The sequence below is a fragment of the Phalangium opilio genome, unplaced genomic scaffold (genome assembly GCF_054372755.1).
Source record: "Phalangium opilio isolate 3A_F unplaced genomic scaffold, DU_Popi_V2 ptg000013l_1, whole genome shotgun sequence".
Classification (NCBI taxonomy): domain Eukaryota; kingdom Metazoa; phylum Arthropoda; class Arachnida; order Opiliones; family Phalangiidae; genus Phalangium; species Phalangium opilio.
Genome location: NW_028324148.1, coordinates 13545751 through 13564908, shown reverse-complemented (window position 1 = coordinate 13564908; position 19158 = coordinate 13545751). Strand labels below are relative to the sequence as shown.

General features: G+C 35.6%; 2 protein-coding genes and 2 long non-coding RNA genes across 4 annotated transcripts; 3 read left to right on the top strand and 1 right to left on the bottom strand.

Moving 5' to 3' along the window:
* Positions 1–3383: 3383 nt before the first annotated feature.
* On the top strand, positions 3384–8939 carry LOC149709326 (cytochrome P450 3A21-like). Its single transcript, XM_089864016.1, has 13 exons — positions 3384–3407; positions 3737–3892; positions 4125–4177; positions 4237–4333; positions 4448–4567; positions 5178–5266; positions 5334–5544; positions 6946–7081; positions 7144–7304; positions 7441–7529; positions 7900–8043; positions 8172–8334; positions 8411–8939. Exons 1-13 carry the CDS (start codon positions 3384–3386, stop codon positions 8486–8488), a joined length of 1521 nt encoding a protein of 506 aa, XP_089720142.1. The 3' UTR covers positions 8489–8939.
* Positions 8940–9723: 784 nt separating this feature from the next.
* Positions 9724–14817, top strand: LOC149709325 (cytochrome P450 3A29-like). The gene is made up of 13 exons (XM_089864015.1): positions 9724–10049; positions 10113–10212; positions 10468–10520; positions 10593–10689; positions 10746–10865; positions 11483–11571; positions 11631–11667; positions 12494–12623; positions 13194–13354; positions 13426–13514; positions 13573–13716; positions 13995–14157; positions 14712–14817. Exons 1-13 carry the CDS (start codon positions 9976–9978, stop codon positions 14787–14789), a joined length of 1335 nt encoding a protein of 444 aa, XP_089720141.1. The 5' UTR covers positions 9724–9975; the 3' UTR covers positions 14790–14817.
* Positions 14818–14890: 73 nt separating this feature from the next.
* On the top strand, positions 14891–16711 carry LOC149709324 (uncharacterized). The gene is made up of 2 exons (XR_016381345.1): positions 14891–15916; positions 16029–16711. It is a non-coding gene; the product is annotated as an uncharacterized LOC149709324 (long non-coding RNA).
* On the bottom strand, positions 16663–19059 carry LOC149709323 (uncharacterized). Its single transcript, XR_016381344.1, has 2 exons — positions 17975–19059; positions 16663–17914 (listed from the first exon to the last, which is right to left on the bottom strand). It is a non-coding gene; the product is annotated as an uncharacterized LOC149709323 (long non-coding RNA).
* Positions 19060–19158: the final 99 nt, after the last annotated feature.

Below are 19158 nucleotides of genomic sequence, written 5' to 3'. Positions count from 1 at the left end.
ATAATCAGCGCCCACTCAAACCTTGACTCTTAATCGAGCGGTGTCGATTTTTACTCGTCGATGCGAGCTATAGTTTGCATAAGTTTCTCTGTTCAAAATTCCTCAGAGGCAGAAGTAAGTTTTTTCCTCCAGGAAAAGGAGATTTTTTCTTTAATTAATGAAGAGTGAAGGTTTTGACGTCGGTAATGTTTCATTCCAGGTTGGAGTGAGACGGGTAGTAGGCAGAAGGGGGAGTCCTTTTTAGATATAATTTAATCAAATTTAGTTGGAAGCTGCAATTTCAACAGTCTGTCTCAATCACGATAGATATTTTTGATCATGAATATTATCTTTTTAATGAAATGTCACAATGAATAATTTTAAATATTTTAAAGGGCTAGTAGCGTATAAATTGTGGATCAATGGCTTTTTGGGAGTAGAACATTTGAAAGAAAGACTTAGACGCGGTATGTTTTGAGAAAAAAAAATATCTATTGCATTTTAATAATCTGTGGCGATCCTCTTTTGTGGAGACGTCTCTGTTATAAAACCGTTTATCGGATGGCACAGTCTATATGGAGCAACATTAGAGATAGAATAAATAGGAGACGAAATCTGTATAGCCCATCCCCTCGATCAATGCGTCGTGAGGGTTGGGTGGGGATATTGAACGGCTCTACGCAGTTTTCACGCGCATACTTGAGGTCCCGCCTGTCTACGACTTACAGTTACAAGGGGGATGGCAGAGAGAGAAAGTTCCCCCTTTGCGCAAAGCTCGTGCGCCACTCAAAATTTTCCACCGCTTCTGTCCAAAATTTCTCTTTAAGCAAAATTCGTTCCGTGTCACCACATTACAAAACAAAAGACTGGATAAAAATCAAAGCCCTTTGTGTTAAGCTGTCTGATAAGAATATCATTGCATGATAGAATACACTATATAAAACCAATTCGTTCAGTGTTACAATAGTTTTTTTTATAACAGCCATTAACTATGGGTATCTCGAACTTTGCTGTAAGTTGATAAACTCTTTTGAAAATACATTATTTCCAGCCATAAACGCAGTTCTCTTTTTCCTGTTTCATCATCAGAGAAACCTAACTTAATCAAACCAACCAGTTAACTCGGAATTAAAAATTGCGCGCTTTAATTTAATCGAACTCAATGGTAATTGCCTAAGAAGGGCAAGAGACGAACCAATTACAATTGAGTGCGATTATTCCTCCCCGATTTTTTGGAGTCCCACCCGACTTGAATTGTGCCATAGTTAGCGCGCCAGTTTCTCTGATACGCATCCTACCCCATCATCCTTGGTTGAGCCTTTGTTTTTGAGATGCTCTGCACTTCATCAAGCGCAACGGGGTTTTAAGTCCTTTTTTATAGATAGTAGATACAGTCTGCCACCACAACATCTTGTTTTTAAAGTGTGTCTATATCTTCAAGTAGAAAACAATCTTTGATAATTACAGGTTCTATTATTACTTCTGTCAACTCTAAGTCTGGCAGTCTGCCTTCCAAAGGCGGAAATCAAATCAAATCAAACCCATGAAGATGATTCAATCTCGGCTTTCCAAAAAATCAACCTCTTAACTCAATCGCTAGGGTACACCAAAAGCAAAAACGAAATCGTGCTGAAAAATGTTAATTTCGGATGTCTGGGAGCTTCGGGCCTGACGCTGAATTTGAAAAAACCGGTGGAAAACGCGACAAAGATTAGAATTGGCAATCAGGAAATAATTTTAGCTACTAATTTGAAAACCCCGTCGGAATCGGAAAGTTTAGAAATAAATAGAGCCGTTAACATTGAGTCTGGAATCCACGATGTTTTTATCACTGTACAAAATGATTCGAATGAGATCGAGTCTATTCAGTTCTACACATCAAAACCGAAGCCAGAAACATGGTACTTTTTAATAGCGGATGTTAGCGGTAAAGCACTTGATGCCGGCCTTTATCGTTACGGGCGTATGGTGCAAAACAAGTACAGAAACGAGGATTATCAGAAATTTGGTTTCAAAGAGATTTACACTGGATATTACAAAATCGCAGTTAAAAGAAGCGGACTCATTTTGGAAGCGAAAGATTTTGGTCGAGGGAAAAACGTTACGGTTCAAGCGAATGATTACAGAGGATGGGATAACCAATTATGGAGCATAGAAGAAACGATTTCTGGCAATGTTCGAATAAGGGCGAAACACAGCGCCGATTGTTTGGACGTTTATGGTGCATATCTGGACGATGGTGCCGTCGTTAATACTCACGAATGCAATGGAACACCGGCGCAGAGATGGTTTTTAATACCAGCTTGCTAGGTTTGTATTAAACCTCATTTATGATTTTAAGTAATGATTTTGATTGATTAGGGGATTTAGTTGTTGTCTGTGCAGATGTTAATTTACTAATTTTGATTTAGAAAATTAAGCCTTATTTTGTTGCATCACCTAACCGCCATATTTTTCCAACATTATGTCGCCTGTAGTTAACTATAAAAATATGTCGTCCGAATGAAAAACGATATTATTCGAAAGCCTTTCAAAATACGCTATTAGCTGATGCCCAAAATTTGACTAATTATTCTCAAATTAGAAGTAAATTTCTGATCCATCATTTAAAATTATACATAGACATTTAATTGATCAGCGCAACAGCTTTGTCATGATGTTAAAACACTTTTAATTCAGTTGCAATTTAAATTAATTTCGAGCACTGTATAAAATATTTCAGATAATAGCTCTTAACCATTTTATATAGCTACTTAAAAATCATGTTTTTTTCTTTCATAAACAGATGAAAATTATCTGTAAGAATTGTATGAAAAGAAATATCAAAATAAGAAAATTGTTTGTATCTATTAAGTGATAATAAAGATTAAAATTTTCAATTAAAAATGTAATACCAATTTTATATTAAGGTACCTATTTAATGATTTATTTCAGGCAATTTTTAATGACTGTGGTCTTTGTTTAGACTGAGATTTAGTGGCGTTTGCTGGAAAAAAAGGAGGTTTTATTACTAAGCTCATATCAAACCGCTACTTGTTACCTCAATTCGTATATTGTTATTTATCTCTCATAGGTTAAACACCTTTAGATGAAGGTAGTAAATAATCCACTGTGTAAAATAACCTAATCTGCCAAGCCAAATTAAAAAACGGCTTTATCTCTATTAGTCTGCTCACTATCATATCTGTCTTAAAAAGATAGGCGTATAGTCATAATTTAAAATGCGTTATTGGCCTTGCAAAACGAACTATTGCGTAACTTAGATATAATTGAAGGACTGAAGCCTTGCATCCTCAATTAAAACCTCTAGTTTATTATATGACTGAAGCAGCTGAGAGAGAGCTGTTCGAAATGTATCTCCTCGTTCTAGCTCTAGAAGTTGCCGTTGCGGGAATTGCGTTAATATGCACGTCGTTTTTACTTTACTGGTAAGTTAATTAAATTAGAATATTAAATTGAGAAGGAACATCTTTTCAAAATTAAGAATCTTTTTCAATTGTTGAACATTTTAAAGAAAATTTTAATTAATTTCATCTATTTCATCGAAGAATTAATTTTCTCTGTTAATTAGGTCCAATACGGGACAAATTACAAACATTATTTTCTAGCGTTCCCATTCCTAACGTGTTTCAAAAGTTGATGGCGAAATTTCAAAAGATGTTAAAAATTAGTTTATTTAAAAAAGAAATCATGTGGATATTTGATAGGGGAGAGATATCGAAGTGTGAAGTTAAACTGTTCATGCTTAAAACACCAGGCAACTCCGGGCAGCGTTATATCATTAACCCACAACTTTAACGTTTGTCTCTTCAGGGTTTACTTGAGAAAGTACAATTACTGGAGTGGCAAAAATATTCCTTCCGTTCCTCCAGTACCCATCTTGGGGATCATGAGTGGCATGTTCTTTGGCGAGGTAACCGATAATTCAAATTAATTTTCTTTTTACTAGAAAGAGTAAAGTACTGGAATAAATAAATAGTCTCTCGTTTATACGCTCATTGCATTATGGGAATTCGCATTCTTCTTGGTTGGTGAGTCTTTGTGACGTCATAACCGGAAGTCGGTCATAACATCCATTGACACTACCAGTGATAGCATTTCACTTTTAATTTTTTTCACCTGAAATTCTTTGAAACGTTTTACAGACATTTTATGGATTAGACGTTAAGCTTTGTAAGAAGTATGGAAAGCTCTTTGGGTTAGTATTCATCTTATTCGTATTCGCATAGTAAAATTAATTATTGACTCACACTTAAGTGCTTATGGAGGAAAAGACCCGGTTCTTTACGTTGCAGATCCGGAATTAATTAAATTAATTATGGTTAAAGATTTCCATATATTTTCAACCAGAAGGGTAAATGATAAAGTTTAAATAGTTTAAGTGCAATATAAATTTTAATGTGCTTAATAATACAGAAAGAATTGTAGGTTAAATTCATTTGTTTTCACATTTGTTTTACACTATTAGGAGTTTGATTCCGGAGACCCAATCTTTGACAGTTTCTTGTCGACGTTGAAAGGCGATGATCGTTGGAGGAACATGAGAAATACAATCAGTCCAGTGTTTTCTTCAGGGAAACTTAAAAATGTATGATTCATTTTTTTTTTATAAATTCTTTGTATAGTCGGGGTTTATCTGCAAACTGTTAAATGTTTTAGTGACGTATTATGATGAGATAAGTAGCACCTTGACTTTATAACTTCAAATTAATTTAGTTTCAATTTCACAAGAACTTCTAAACATTAAGCCTACTTTAATACTAAATTTTAAAACTCCACTTATGCTTTTTTGCCATCTGATCAACTGGTCACTTCTAAGTCGCACTCTTAACTTAATTCCAAAGCTTCACAGATAAAAACCTAAAGTATACTTCGATCACAGTTCCTAGCCTTGGGCTGTAGACGCCATTCTTCTGCATGTTCCTCTCAATCCCTACATGAACCAAGCAATCTGAGAATAGGTTTTTAGGGTCAAAGTTTATGGTGGTGATAGAAATGTTAATTCTTGGTACTAAATAAACGTTTTCACGCGTGTTCTCGTGCTACGGTCGTGAATGTAATCATACGCATACGGGGGGTCGACACTATTCTGAGAGGTAATGGGGGTTTTCATATTGCACTGTGAGAGCAAACTTCAATGAAGTATACTTTTGGTTTTTACCTAAGAACTTTTGTTAAAACAAACTGTTCGTGTTTAGATGATTCCCATTATATCAGATTGCGCTAACATCACTACATCTAATTTCCAAAAGTACTCCGAGAATCAAGAATACGTTGACGCTAAAAAGTAAGTTTATGAACCACAATTCTGGTATACATTTTCAGGCAATTTAGCTTTTGATGTAAACGCGCAGATTGTACGGCAATTACACCTTGGATGTCATTGCGAATGTGGCTTTCGGTACGAGGCTGGATTCCCACAATGATCCTGATAATAAATTCGTAGCTCACGCTAGCGCTATTTTCAGCTCGGATCTGACTATAGCATCGGTATTATTCCGTAAGTACTGTACAATCCTTGTATTGACTGTTCAGTATTTGTCGAGACACAAATATCATTGTGTTGTGATATGACTAAAACTGCGCCTTCACTACTTGATAAACAGTAGAGATGGGCCGATACCAGTTTAAACCAATACCGATATGATCCGATACTTGGGAAACCGATACGTACCGATACCGATATTTTACCCGATCCTTCGATTAAACCGATATCAAACCGATACCGATATGGTATCGGTATCGGCCCATCTCTATAGATGATTCTCGATCCAATTTCGGTACTTGAAACTATAAAACTGGTTTATCATACGAAAAACCCACTTTAGACACTAGTTACGTTATCCAAAAATAGATGAAAAACTGTGCTGTCTCAGAGTTTAGGTCTTATGGCGCCGTCTACTCTCAACATAAGTATTTATTTTCTTCAAAAATATCGGGTAGAAATATCGGTTCACTTTTAACCGATACCGATATATCGGTTAAAGCCAAATATCGGTACCGATACCGATATGGCATCGGTATCGGCCCATCTCTAATAAACAGTGTTCTAAAACAATGTGAAGACTGAATCATTACGTTGGTTTCTCTCAACGTAATTAATGGAATGGTCTAAAGTGACTGTTACCTTTTGAAATTCTTACTTTAACAAATACTAGCTCGCGTGTAATAAGAACTTCCATTATAATGATATGAAGAATGGGTACATTTTACTGATGTCTAATAATTTTGTAGCACCCTAGGAGCGAAGGCACTCGGCGTTGCCCGTCAGCCCCTAGGGATGCATTTTTTATTACTTTTTACGCGGACATTATTCCATAAAGAAGGGTTTTTAAATTTCTGGCCACCATTTAAAAAGATGGCAACAAATCGAACCCAAAAGACCATTCAGCCCGTCTTTAGGTTAAAAGAAACCAGTGTACTAAATATTTGCGAAATCGGTTGAAACGCGCGGACTTTGTTGCGTAGAGAAGATTTTTACATATCTGGGCGCCATTTATTAAGATGGCGGCAGATTGGAAAAATCTTTCTTAGTTCGCGCCTACTACTACTTATGAGTAACGTTCCTGCAAATTTCCAGCCTTCTAGGGTAAGTGGTTTGGGCTAGGCGTTGATAATCAGTCTGTCTGTCTGTCAGTCAGTCAGGACTTTGATTTATATAGATATAGATTATTTTTTATAATTCTTAACATTTTTTACAGTTGTTTTCCCTAAACTCGCCAAAATTTTTGATATCCAAATTTTTCCAAGACAAGCCATGCATTTCTTCAGAGATGTAACACATAACATTATAGAAATGAGGAAGAAGACTAAAGAGGTTGATATACATTTGAATTTATTTCAAAATCTGTTCAATGAATTTGTATCTGTAAAACTATTTCTAAGATGGTTCTCTATAGAATTACAATGTCCACGTCCAAGCAATGAATTGCACACGTTGAATTGTATAATTTTGATCTAATTTAGGTTCGACATGATTTTCTTCAATTAATGATGAACAGTTTGAAATCTGACGATGAAATCGAAGATAAGAAAAGCAATGATACGCTAGGACGAGATGAAAACTCACCGATACAGAAAGTGGAGCAAATCAAACGAAAACGTAAGTTGCGTAGACATTTTCACTTGCTGTTACTAGTGTTTAATAGCCTTGACGTTCTTTAGCCTTGACGATGGACGAAGTGGTGTCACAATGCATAATGTTCTTTATTGCCGGTTACGACAGTACGGCAACTACTTTGACAATGGCATCTTATTTTTTGGCTTGCAATCCTGAAAAGCAAAAGAAAGTTCTCGAAGAAGTTGATCGAATATGGGAGAACAGGGTGAGTACTTTAATTTGGGGACATCTCTGAGCCATTTAAATATAAATGAAAATCGTTCTGGGGTTTTTTAAAATCATCAAACCATTTTATTAGTGAACTACGTGAAATGATATACAATGAACTATTTTAAAATCAGAAATCTTTGGACTCTGAGGCGATATTTGAAGCAAAGTACATCGATGCTGTAATAGACGAAACACTAAGGCTATGTCCACCCGTTATTACGTAATTCATTCATTCTAATCGCTATCATTAGCTTCTCAGCGTATCTATGCGGGCTTTGAGGGCGGAGCTAGACTAATCATTCTGTATGAAAAAATTTGCGTCACGAATAATTTATCTCACTGTATATTGAAACTTGCGACCGCTCCTGACCTCGCGTTTTTACGTCACAGTCATATGAGCTTGCTACTTTAATGTTCATGCGCTATAAGCAGTCGATTAACCAAGGTTATAAAGACGTCAGAATTCTTTGCGTAACGGAGAGCACTGAAGCTCCGCCCACAAAACCGCATAGAAATTAACATGGAAGATACTAGCTTATGGAGATGCATATTAAAATGCTAAAATTGCGCTGCAAAATGTATAATTGCAGACATGAACGAACGGCTTCGAAAGACTACGTATTAGCAGACACTGGTATAACAATCCCGAAAGGAATGGTGGTTGAAATACCAGCGTACGCGATGCATCATGACGCGGAGAATTTCCCTGAGCCCGAAACGTTCAGACCTGAAAGGTTAGTAAGTCCTTATTCATTAGACGACAAATAAATTTACCAATTACCTCTACCAACAAAGGAAACTGTTCCTCTGTGATAATTAAGTGGCCCACCCTAAATTTCGATCTTCATCTTCCCTTCAATAGATTCCTGCCTAAAGACCACAACGAAGTGATTCCATATACTTATCTTCCGTTTGGGGCTGGCCCAAGAAATTGCGTAGCTATGCGACTCGCTCATATGGAGGTCAAGATAGGTCTTTTGCACGTTTTCAAACACTTGGAGTTCGCCACATGTAATAAAACATTGGTAATTAATAATTATGGCCTTACGTTAATTAATATTGCAGTTCTAATTGCAATTGCCTAAATTAATCGCATTTTAGATTCCAATGGAGTTCAAGAAAGCTACGGGACTTCTGCAACCGAAGGAAGTCATATTAAGTGTTCGAAAACGATATTAAAGTTGAATGAGCTTAAAATATGACAAGTATATAACTATATTTTAATCTAATTTTAAAATGCACTGAAGCCAAAGCTATCGCTATGTGTTAAACGAATTGTTATTGTGGAAAATATTATTTTGTTTATTATAATTCTTAAGGTTTTTTATTCTTGTAAATGTTTAAAAATTAGCAGATGAAAATGATTTTTTTAATATTACAAGAAAAGGTGACTGGCGTGGCCAGATTGAATACACGGAAAGCAAGAAACCCTAAACCCCGTCAATTGTGTATAGTCATAAATTAATAATCTACCATAAAGTTTCCATGTCTGAATGGGATCTATAGAGGACTTGTCTGTCCCCCTGTAACCTGTAATACATCTCACCCTAACGTGATATTAAATTATATGAGACACGACCGCCGTGAAAGCCTAGTGACACTAGAGAGGCTATTAAAACCTGGCCTCGATTCCCGGCGAGGTTTTTCGTTCTGTAATATTTTACCCAAAATTGTCTATACAAAAGCATTATCGCTTAAAAACTCATGGTAAAAAACTTTGTCTTTTGTACTGTTTTTCTTTCGAAACCTAAAAAATCAGTAGCGTAAGGGATAAAAAAGTGCCGCATGATCCGGGTAAAAACCATAGGTTGGAGATAGAGGGGAGAAAAGGGCCTCAAAATAAAAATAAACACACTAAACAAAAAATTCCACCCAAGAGAGTCAGGCCACGAGTGACACTGTCAGGGAAAGAAAAATCTCCCGTAAATTTTTGGTGCCCGATCTCTCCGAAGCGCTGACGAAAAGGTAGTGAGCCGGACGCGTTCCACTAAAGACCTACAGAATGATACTTAAAGAGGATGATTCGCTTATGGTGTAGTGTCATAAATGTTAGAGGTGGAAGTAAAAGAGTTTTATTTACATTTACATCCAAGCAGTGCTAAATTCAACGTTTTTAACTGGGCGTAGATTACCAGTTGGTAAGTCAAAATCTTTACAACTATGTAGAAACAGAATGGTATAATACTATCCAGATCAGGGCCGCTAGTTGTATTCAACATTTACCGCGTTAAAAAACGTTTTCTTCAACAACTGGAATTGATCACGAATATACAGTTGTTTATACAACTGGCTTGGAGCCAACTCTACAAAACGATAAACTTCATTTTCAATCTTTGGTTTTAAACCGTATTCAAGTTTCTTCTGTCTGCAAGTTATCTGCTACAATGGAGTAAGTAATTTTAAAGGAGGTGAAGCTATGATATAAAGCACGATTGGATTAATGAACCTTACTTCATTGCCACGATAAAGTTACAACACACATTTCAAAACTTCATTCGCTAAGCGACGATAATTTGTCTTTCTTATCGGGTTGCAACTAAAGGACCTTGACGGCTGTATCTAACATTGAAATTAGCGTCATAACAAACTAGTTTTTTTTGGGCGTAATACATTTAATATCGACTTCAGTGATAGGAAGAAGAACACTGTACTGGTTAGTTGTTAAAATGTCTCTTCTCTTAGCTTCGGAAGTTATAGTTGCTGTAATTGTTTTGTTATGGACATCCCTACGGCTTTACATGTGAGTTTAAATTAAGCATTAGCAGTTAATCGTGATTATTAAATTAAATTTAATAATTAATAGGATGTACTTGAGGAAGTACAGTTACTGGGTCGGGAAAAATATTCCATCAACTAAGAATTATCCAATTGCTGGTAGCAGTGGTGAATTACCAAAGGGAACGGTAATTCTAACTGTCCGGACCACTGTTTAAGAGTTATTATTTGAGTGTTTTAGGGAAGGCCCCTTAAATTCAATTAAGAAACTGAAAGACAATGCTAATTCAATTAAATTGTCATCAATAAAATACTGCAATCATAACTCGAAAACAGTGGCCCGGACGGCAAAATGTCACAGAACATTTTCGACTCAAAATCTCTCAAAGAACATCCCCCTTAATTTATGCCTAACTTACCAGAAACCCATTGTATGTTATTAGGGTATATATGAAGTTGACTTGAAGCTTTGCCAAAAATATGGAAAGCTTTTTGGGTACGGTTCCATTTATTAAAAGTATAATTGCTTAATTTCAAATCAATTGCACAATGTTGGTGACATTTTTAGCGGTTATATCGGTGGCGCTCCAGTACTCTACGTAGCAGATCCTGATTTACTGAAATTAATTTTAGTTAAAGATTTTGCAACTTTTTCTTCTAAAAGGGTAATTAAATAAATTTATAATTAGTACGACATAGTAATTAGAAATAAACTCATTAGCCATTCTCGAGTGGCGAAGATCTTCTAGATAATTCTTTAGCGTCGATAAAAGGTGATGACAGATGGAGACATTTAAGGAATACCATGTCTCCAACATTTTCTTCAGGGAAACTAAAAAACGTGAGTTATATTAATTCATATTTTGTATTTAAATACGGGAATATAGTATATTGTTAATATAATTAAATGTTTGCGGCCTATTCAACCCCAAAAGCCAAATAGCCCGCATACTGTAACTGTATTCCAAGTAACATTATTGAAATCAGTGAGCACGTATGAAAAGGAGAGTCAAACATATAAGGGGGGAGGTAATTATAACGGCACAGCCTGATATGTCTCTCACGCGCACCTACCTCGGCGCACAGCCGAGGATCCAGGCGTCGCGTGATCCGTTAAGAGTATTGGCCGAAAACAATCATCTCTGATTTATTTTCCTCTCTGTAGCGCCGATTGCGCATATGCGAAACTCTGATACAGAGATTTATCTCGGTACAGGTCTTGAAAGGGGGGGGGGGCGACGGAGAATTTGGTTTCTCCAAGATTTTTTCTCACACGTGCTCACTGTTTAAATCTATGTAACGCATAGACGTTATTCTGTATTTTAAATTTCTGACCTCCATGTTTCAAGATGGCGGTCGATTTAAAAAGTATTCATTAGTGATAACGTCATTGAAAATTTCAGTTTTCCTAGTGTTGAACCATATTTATCCATATATTAATTATTCATTTTCTTTTAGATGATTCCGATCATCTCGGAGTGCTCTAAAAATTCCAAATCTAATTTTGAAAAATACGCCATCAGTGAAGAATATGTTGATGCAAAAAAGTGAGTCTTTTTAACTCTTTTTTGATTAATAAAATGTTCGTAACTTAACTTGGTGGCAGGTTGCACGGCAATTACACATTGGATGTCATAGCGAATGTAGCTTTCGGAACGAAATTGGATTCCCACAATGATCCAAATAATAAGTTTGTTCATTACGCCAGCAAGATTTTTAACACGGATATAACATTCAAGCACTTCCTCATGTGTAATTTTCATTACCTAATATACTTAATTGAAAATTTAGATATGATTCTCGCTTTTAAATTGGAAAGGGTGTATAAAATAATGAATATTTAAAATTGGAACCATGCAAATCTATATCAATATAAATCAAAGTCCTGACTGACTGACTGACTGATAATCAACGCTCAGTCCAAACCGCTTGCCCTAGAAAGCTGAAAATTTGCAGGAACGTTACTCATACGCGTACTAAGAAAGATTTTTTCAATCCGCCACCATCTTAAAAAATGGCGAGATAGGACTATGAAATTCTATTGGACGATTAGTACCACCTCACTGTTTTTGTCCAATAGGTAGCAATGCTATCTTCTCCGAAATAAACCTAAAACCTAGGGTGCTGCATAACAAAATTACTTGTCCGTATCTTCTTTGACAATATAGATATGTAACTAGGGCCTACATAGTTGCAATTTGAAGTATTCGTAATTTTAAATGCTCTTTCAAATAAAAAGAAAACTTTCAACCTAGAATATTTTCTTTAAGTATTCCTCTACCTTACAGTTATGTTTCCCAAAATTTCGAAATTTTTGGGTTATAGCTTTTTTCCAAAAGAATGCTTCGAATTTTTTAAAGAAGTAACTAATAACATCATTGAAAGGAGATTAAAAACAAATGAGGTAGATTTAAAATTAGCCGTTGAATTTTTCCAGAACTGACGATTTACAAATGGCGTTCATTTTAGGTTAGACACGATTTTCTACAATTAATGATGGACTGCATGAAAGCCGACAATGAGCATGTAGAAGATATGAAGAACGTGGACTCTGATGTACAAGCACCCATAAAGAAAGTGGAACAAATTAAACGAATCAGTAAGCGACATCAAAGCTTTATTACGTGATAGCGCAAATTCCTTGCATTTGTTCGATAAGTATGACCTTAGGCGTCCGTTGAGGAGGGTAAAAATGTAACTTGTAACCCCTCCAACCTTGTGAGTGAGACACATATTCGTATATTTCTCTCTGCGCATGATCCAAATTTCAAACGCACCAATCAGGATTCTCCGTAGATTTTCCTATTCCCCACGTGACTTAACTACATCCGACCCACTTTAGAGGGGATCAAACCCGGACATTTGGTGCCAGCTTTTTCGGCCTACTTGGTAATCCGTAAAACGTAGTTACCATGGTGTGATACTTAGAGTAAGTCGTGGAGTTACACTGGTCAAAGAAAGAGCAAATTCATAGGCTTAGTACAGACCCAATAGGGAAACATTCTAAAATTCGTTTAGTCACTTCTCGCGTCGTTTTCAAAGCAACTCTCAACATTACTGTAGCATAGCAAAGTGTCTTACTTATGGAAGATACCTTAAATAGTTATAAGGATAGTAATTGATGAGTGTTCGAGAATAAGTTACAGATCTCATTTTAATTGAACTTCAGCTTTAACAAAAGACGATGTTTTATCTCAATGCGTCACGTTCTTTGCCGGCGGTTACGACACAACTGCTACAACTTTATCGATGGCATCGTACTATTTGGCATGCAACCCTGACAAACAACAGAAAGTTTTAGACGAAGTTGACCGGATATGGGGAAAAAAAGTAAGTGCCCTCTCAATCCATTAATGACTGTTTTAATACCAAATAATTTGATTGAGTTTTTAACAATGTAGACCACTTTGGATGCCGAAGCTGTGTTTGAGGCAAAGTATATTGAAGCTGTGATTGACGAAACACTTCGACTTTCACCACCCATATTTAAGTATGTTATAGTTGTAATAGAAATCCCTCCAGGAATTAAATCAACATTTTTCACAAAGGATTGAAAGATTGGCGCAGAAAGATTACGAACTTGGTGATACGGGTGTTACAATCCCGAAAGGCATGATAGTTGAAATACCAGTTCTAGCGATACACCACGACCCTGAGTTTTATCCAAATCCTGAAGAGTTCAGGCCAGAAAGGTATGTCCATACAGAGTGATTCTGATAGGTCTAAGTGTCTAAGGGCATACATAACCAGCGTAATCACACTTCAGCTCATATGATAGTGCACTTTTGCTAGATGAAGGTTCAATGATGTTCTTAGATTGAAGACAATATAAGGAACCAATGTTTTGGGAACCCATATGTTCTAAACCCCATGTTCATTGACACTTTTCATTCAGTTTGGCAGACTTATCAGAAACACCCTAACCCTAGTATCAGTCTCTGATTTAACAGCTCTTGATTCTTTTACTTAGGTTCTTACCTAAAGAAAACAACGTAGTGATGCCCTACACTTATCTACCCTTCTCGTCTGGACCAAGAAATTGCATCGCTTTGCGGTTAGCCCACTTACAAATCAAGATTTGTCTTTTACATATTTTAAAAGACTTGAAATTTGCAACGTGTCCTCAAACAACGGTACATATTGAAAGTTGAAATCTTACCTATAATTGTTTCTGAAAATCACAATTCTCATTTCTGTTGAAGTATTTCAGATTTCAATTTAATTATTTCAGATTGGCGTTTAATTATTTCAAATTGGTGTGGAATTATTTCAGATTGGTGTTGAATTATTTCAGATTGGTGTTGAATTATTTCAGATTGGTGTTGAATTATTTCAGATTGGTGTTGAATTATTTCAGATTGGTGTTGAATTATTTCAGATTGGTGTTGAATTATTTCAGATTGGTGTTGAATTATTTCAGATTGGTGTTGAATTATTTCAGATTGGTGTTGAATTGATTCAGATTTGTGTAGAATTGATTCAGATTTGTGTAGAATTGATTCAGATTTGTGTAGAATTGATTCAGATTTGTGTAGAATTGATTCAGATTGGTGTAGAATTGATTCAGATTACTGTTTTTTTGCTCCGTTTATTTTGAATTAATTTATATTTTGAATTAATTCAGATTACGGTTGAATTAATTCAGATTACTGTTGAATTAATTCAGATTAATGTTGAATTATTTCAGATTCCTATTGAATATAAGAAACGTACTGGACTTCTGCATCCAAAAGATGTCATTTTAAGCGTTCTTAAACGAAACTGAAGTCTCAATTTAAGTTGTTTATTATCCTACGTGTAAAATATTTTTACTTCAATAAAAGTTGAAAGCAGAAATAATAATATCCTTATTGAAAAAATAAAATAAACAAGATGGCCCCGGCCATATTAACGTTTTGCCTTGGCTAGCTAAATTTATTGTAAGGTGACCCCGGCCTATATACTTTACGGTTATTTTTTCTTTTAATTATCAAATATCATTCCAATTATGAACAAAAATAATCTAGCTTGATTTTGGGTTATAGATTATGAAACAAGTAAATAACCAACTTCTGTCCTATGAAATGGAACAATTTTCTTGATATTTTTGTTGCAAACCTAATATTTGTGGGATAATTGATGCGTTTGGGTACTAAAATTATTCATTGATTGCACGCTTATGCAATATGCAATATGCAACAAGCGCTTAGAATTAGCCCCGAGTCATGTTCTCTTGAAACTTGAAGCAATAGAAATGAAGTAATTTGCATAAGCCCTAAAGAACAACGCTAGACGGGACACGGAAACGGATGGTGGAGATAAAGATCCTTTTTGTTTATGATGTACTAAGCGTTAATTAATCAGAGAAGCTGGAACCGAAAAAACTTACAAAAATCTCATAATATTTGTGCCAAAAAAGTTAATTTAAAAACAATTTTATATATTTTAATTTAGTATAAAACAATTTTAGAACTAAAAATGGGGTTGACGGGACGCCCAGCCTGCCAGCCAGGGTCGGACCAATACTTTTCCGAACCTCTAAAACGCGCGAAACTAAAAACTTAGTAAGGAAATAATTTATAAATAAAAATGTGGTAGAAGGTACGCCCAGCCTGCCAGGCAGGGTCGGACCAATACTTTTCCGAACCTCTAAAACTCGCGAAAGTAAAAACTTAGTGAGGAAATTTTTCTCAGATTCCGCGCCTAGAACGAAAAGTTTCACTAGTGCCATCGTCCGGAGAAAACGCGAAGCTTGATCTAGGTGAAACAAAAATGGCAGGCCTGAGACCTGTAGCATCAACGGCAGTGTATGTGACGTTTAAACTTATAATTAAGTGCCTAATGAAAATTAGTACTCGAAATTTTTTGCAATGAATGAACCACAATTTTCAGAAGAGAATATTTTCAAAAATGGTAAGTGTTGAAAACCTAATCACCCTAATATTAACCAGATTAGTTATGTAAACTCTTAAGCCTTGGTCATAACACGAGTATAAAATTGGTCATACTGTTTTGTTTTGTTTAGTACCTGTTGCTCTCTCTCTCTTGTGAAAATTGCTACGAGTATTACACATATTTTCCAAAAGATCCTACTGAAAAAATTCGAAAAGCTCTTCAGTCAAACTTTAAGGGAAATGAATTCACACAGTATGGAATTATAAACGAAAAAAACTCTTGTTGCTTTAAAAAAGAGTCTAATTTAAAAGTAACGAAGATTGGTTTGAAGTCAACCCTTCTTATCGATTCTTGGGGTGTTCCCCTGACGGTCTAGTCAACGATAATTTGGTCGAAATGAAGTGTCCAGTCATTGGTGAAAAAGGAAACTTAGAAACAGTCCTCAAGAAAACTCCTTACGTAATCAAGAAGGACAGAACATTTTCTTTGAAACCCAAACAAATGTATTATGGGCAAGTGCAACTTAGTTTGGCCCTTTTAGGACTTCAAAGTTGTCATTATGTAATTTATTCAAACTGGAAGATGATTGTTTTGTTATATGTGCCTAAAGACCAAAAATTTATTAACAATCAATTAACCAAGATTACAAATTACTTATTTCAAAAGGTTTTTTTGCTTATTTTAATTACTACATTCCAAATTATTTGAAATGGAAAAATAATGGAGCAAATAAGGCTGAAGTGATATTTTTAAGTTCCTTAAAATGTGATAGAATCTTACAAATTTATTAAATAAAATTGTTTTACAAAATTTCACGAGTCTTGGGTGCATTATTCATTTGCATTTTTTTTCACGGGTTTTAGCAAGCTTGGGAACTGCGTAAGAGTTAATTTAAAATGATTTGAGGTCTGAACTTTACTTATTCCAAACAAAGCTGATAGAGCGGTGAATGAAATGCCAAGTTTTAGTTTCATGAGTGTCAAAAATACCCTATCTCGAGACTCGTAGTTTCCCCCATTCTTGGCCCTCTCTACCTTATTTGTCCATGAAAAAGGGGTATGAATTTACTGTTAATATTTTTAATGATTGCATCAAATAGACCAGTACTCTTTAATCCTGTTAATGAAATTATAGAGGGGGCATTCAATATTCCATTAGAAGCATTAACATAACATGTATGATTTTCCAAGGTGTTGACCATAATGCATTTACAGGGTTGCCACGGAATATTCAAAACCAAATTCCCTGACTTTTCCAGGTTTTCCCTGACCTTTTTCTGAGATTTTCCCTGACCTTTTCGGCCGAAAGTGTAAATGTTTACAGCACGTTTTAAGTGGTGCTTATAATTAAATAAAGTCTCTACATTTAAGTTTTCCAATGTATTTTTCACACCAAAAAGATTAAGAACCATTTTCACCTAAATGATTAAGAAAAATTTTATCTAGGATATAAATAACAGTCTGAGAGATTTCTTTAGAGAGCATTAACTTTACAAAAACAATTCTAGACATTTTTTAGGATTGCTCTAGAGTTCACTCTGTGTTAAGAGAGGATGAGAAGAAACTTTCATTACTCTTTCAATAAAGACTTATCCCCAGAAATTTTACCTACTAAAATAAAATTCCCTGACTTTTCCCTGACTTTGCTGAAATTTTTCAAATTCCCTGACTTTTCCCTGACCTTTTTGGCCCATTTTCAAATTCCCTGACCCGTGGCAACCCTGATTTATCATTGGGGTTTGGAGTGGTGCATTTGTCGGTCGTAGTTTCCTCGGTAGTTTGTTGAACAGCATCAATCCCCAATCTTTCAGCTAGAATTTCTGCGTCTGCTGGTCCATTTATTTCAGCTGTTTCACTTGCATGCAAAGTTGGAGATTGTGAGAGCTGATTCCTTTTTTTTTCAGTCTTTCCAATCTCCCATTAGCCTTGAACTATTGTTGTTGATCATGTTTCCTTAACGGGAGTTTTTTGGAAGGAACAGCCAAAGGTCCAAGTCTGGGAGGGTAACTTAACTTATCTACAATAATAACTCTAATTATAATTGGTTTTAAATTAATATTATACGCTTAAAACATACCTGAATGTTCATATTTCGGAATGAAGGGAGCAGACAACCATGGACTTGGTGTGTGGTTTACCCATTTTTAAAGCTATATCCCATTGTTTCGACAATTTAACGTCGCGCGGAAATTGGTGAAAGCGGACACCTCTCATTATTTATACACCCATACACGCTGCAGTATTTAACCATTGTTTAATTACGTTTAAATAAACAGCAAATCTGACAAAAACTAGCCAAATTATCGTTGAGCAGATAGTTGAGTTGTTGATTTAATTTTATAATTATCTTTGAGCAATTCAATTTAATTAACTTTAATTAAACCATGAGTATGTTGATTGCGTTTGTCATTAATGGTATCGCCGGAATCAAGTTACATTTAAACACCTGATTAAACTAATCATCGATCATCCACCTTGCAATAGGCAGACTAGACGGAGTTCGCAAACTTCGCAGTCTATTTATGACATCTCATGTTGCCCTCTATTGAATCTCTCAACAACTATCGTTAAATTTATTACTTAAATAATATAATTTTTTTTAAATATAATAATCATATTAGCTAATTATAATTATTTAACTTTAAATGAGTATGTTTCATTGATTTAAATCGCATTGCTAAAAATTATTGGCGGGCGCTAGGCAGTCATTCTCTCTACTCTCTCTCCTCTCCCACTTACAAAATCCAGCCGCAGCTGGTTGCCGCGCGTCGGGAAGGGGAGGGTGGGTGGGGATCCACAAACTTCTACCTCTCTCTACTCTACAGTCTAACTTAACTCGGGTTTTGTACTAAGCAAGCGTGGCTTCGTGGTAACGCGCTCGCTCGGCCGTCTTCACTGACGTCTCGTATGGATTAGGACATGGCAGGTTCAAACCCCGGCACCGACGGGAAAAATAATTTCAATTGAAATTAAATACGTTACGCCACCTATGAGGTGTAAGGTGAACTACGGATGAATTTCGAGTCGAAAATTCGCGGGAAATTTGAAATTTAAAAAGTTTATTTATGAAGAATCTTATTATGCGGTTACACCAAATCCAGCCAGCCGTCCAGCCAACAGAGGGCGGAACAATAGTTTTCCAGCTCTAAAGAGCGGCAAAACTAAAAAGCGGTCAAAAATAACGCAATAGCCGTTTTGAGAAATAAAAGAAAACTCGTAATAAATTGGCATGAAGCCAGCTGAAAAAATAATAAATAGCTA

Excerpts from the sequence above, each read along its gene's own strand:
- LOC149709326 (XM_089864016.1), top strand. The coding sequence starts at position 3,384 with ATGCACGTCGTTTTTACTTTACTG. Across the intron at positions 7,305-7,440 it reads ATCGAATATGGGAGAACAGG|AAATCTTTGGACTCTGAGGC; the intron begins GTGAGTACTTTA and ends TTTTAAAATCAG. Across the intron at positions 7,530-7,899 it reads CTATGTCCACCCGTTATTAC|ACATGAACGAACGGCTTCGA; the intron begins GTAATTCATTCA and ends GTATAATTGCAG.
- LOC149709325 (XM_089864015.1), top strand. The coding sequence starts at position 9,976 with ATGTCTCTTCTCTTAGCTTCGGAAGTTATAGTTGCTGTAATTGTTTTG. Across the intron at positions 10,213-10,467 it reads GTGAATTACCAAAGGGAACG|GGTATATATGAAGTTGACTT; the intron begins GTAATTCTAACT and ends GTATGTTATTAG. Across the intron at positions 13,717-13,994 it reads GAAGAGTTCAGGCCAGAAAG|GTTCTTACCTAAAGAAAACA; the intron begins GTATGTCCATAC and ends TCTTTTACTTAG.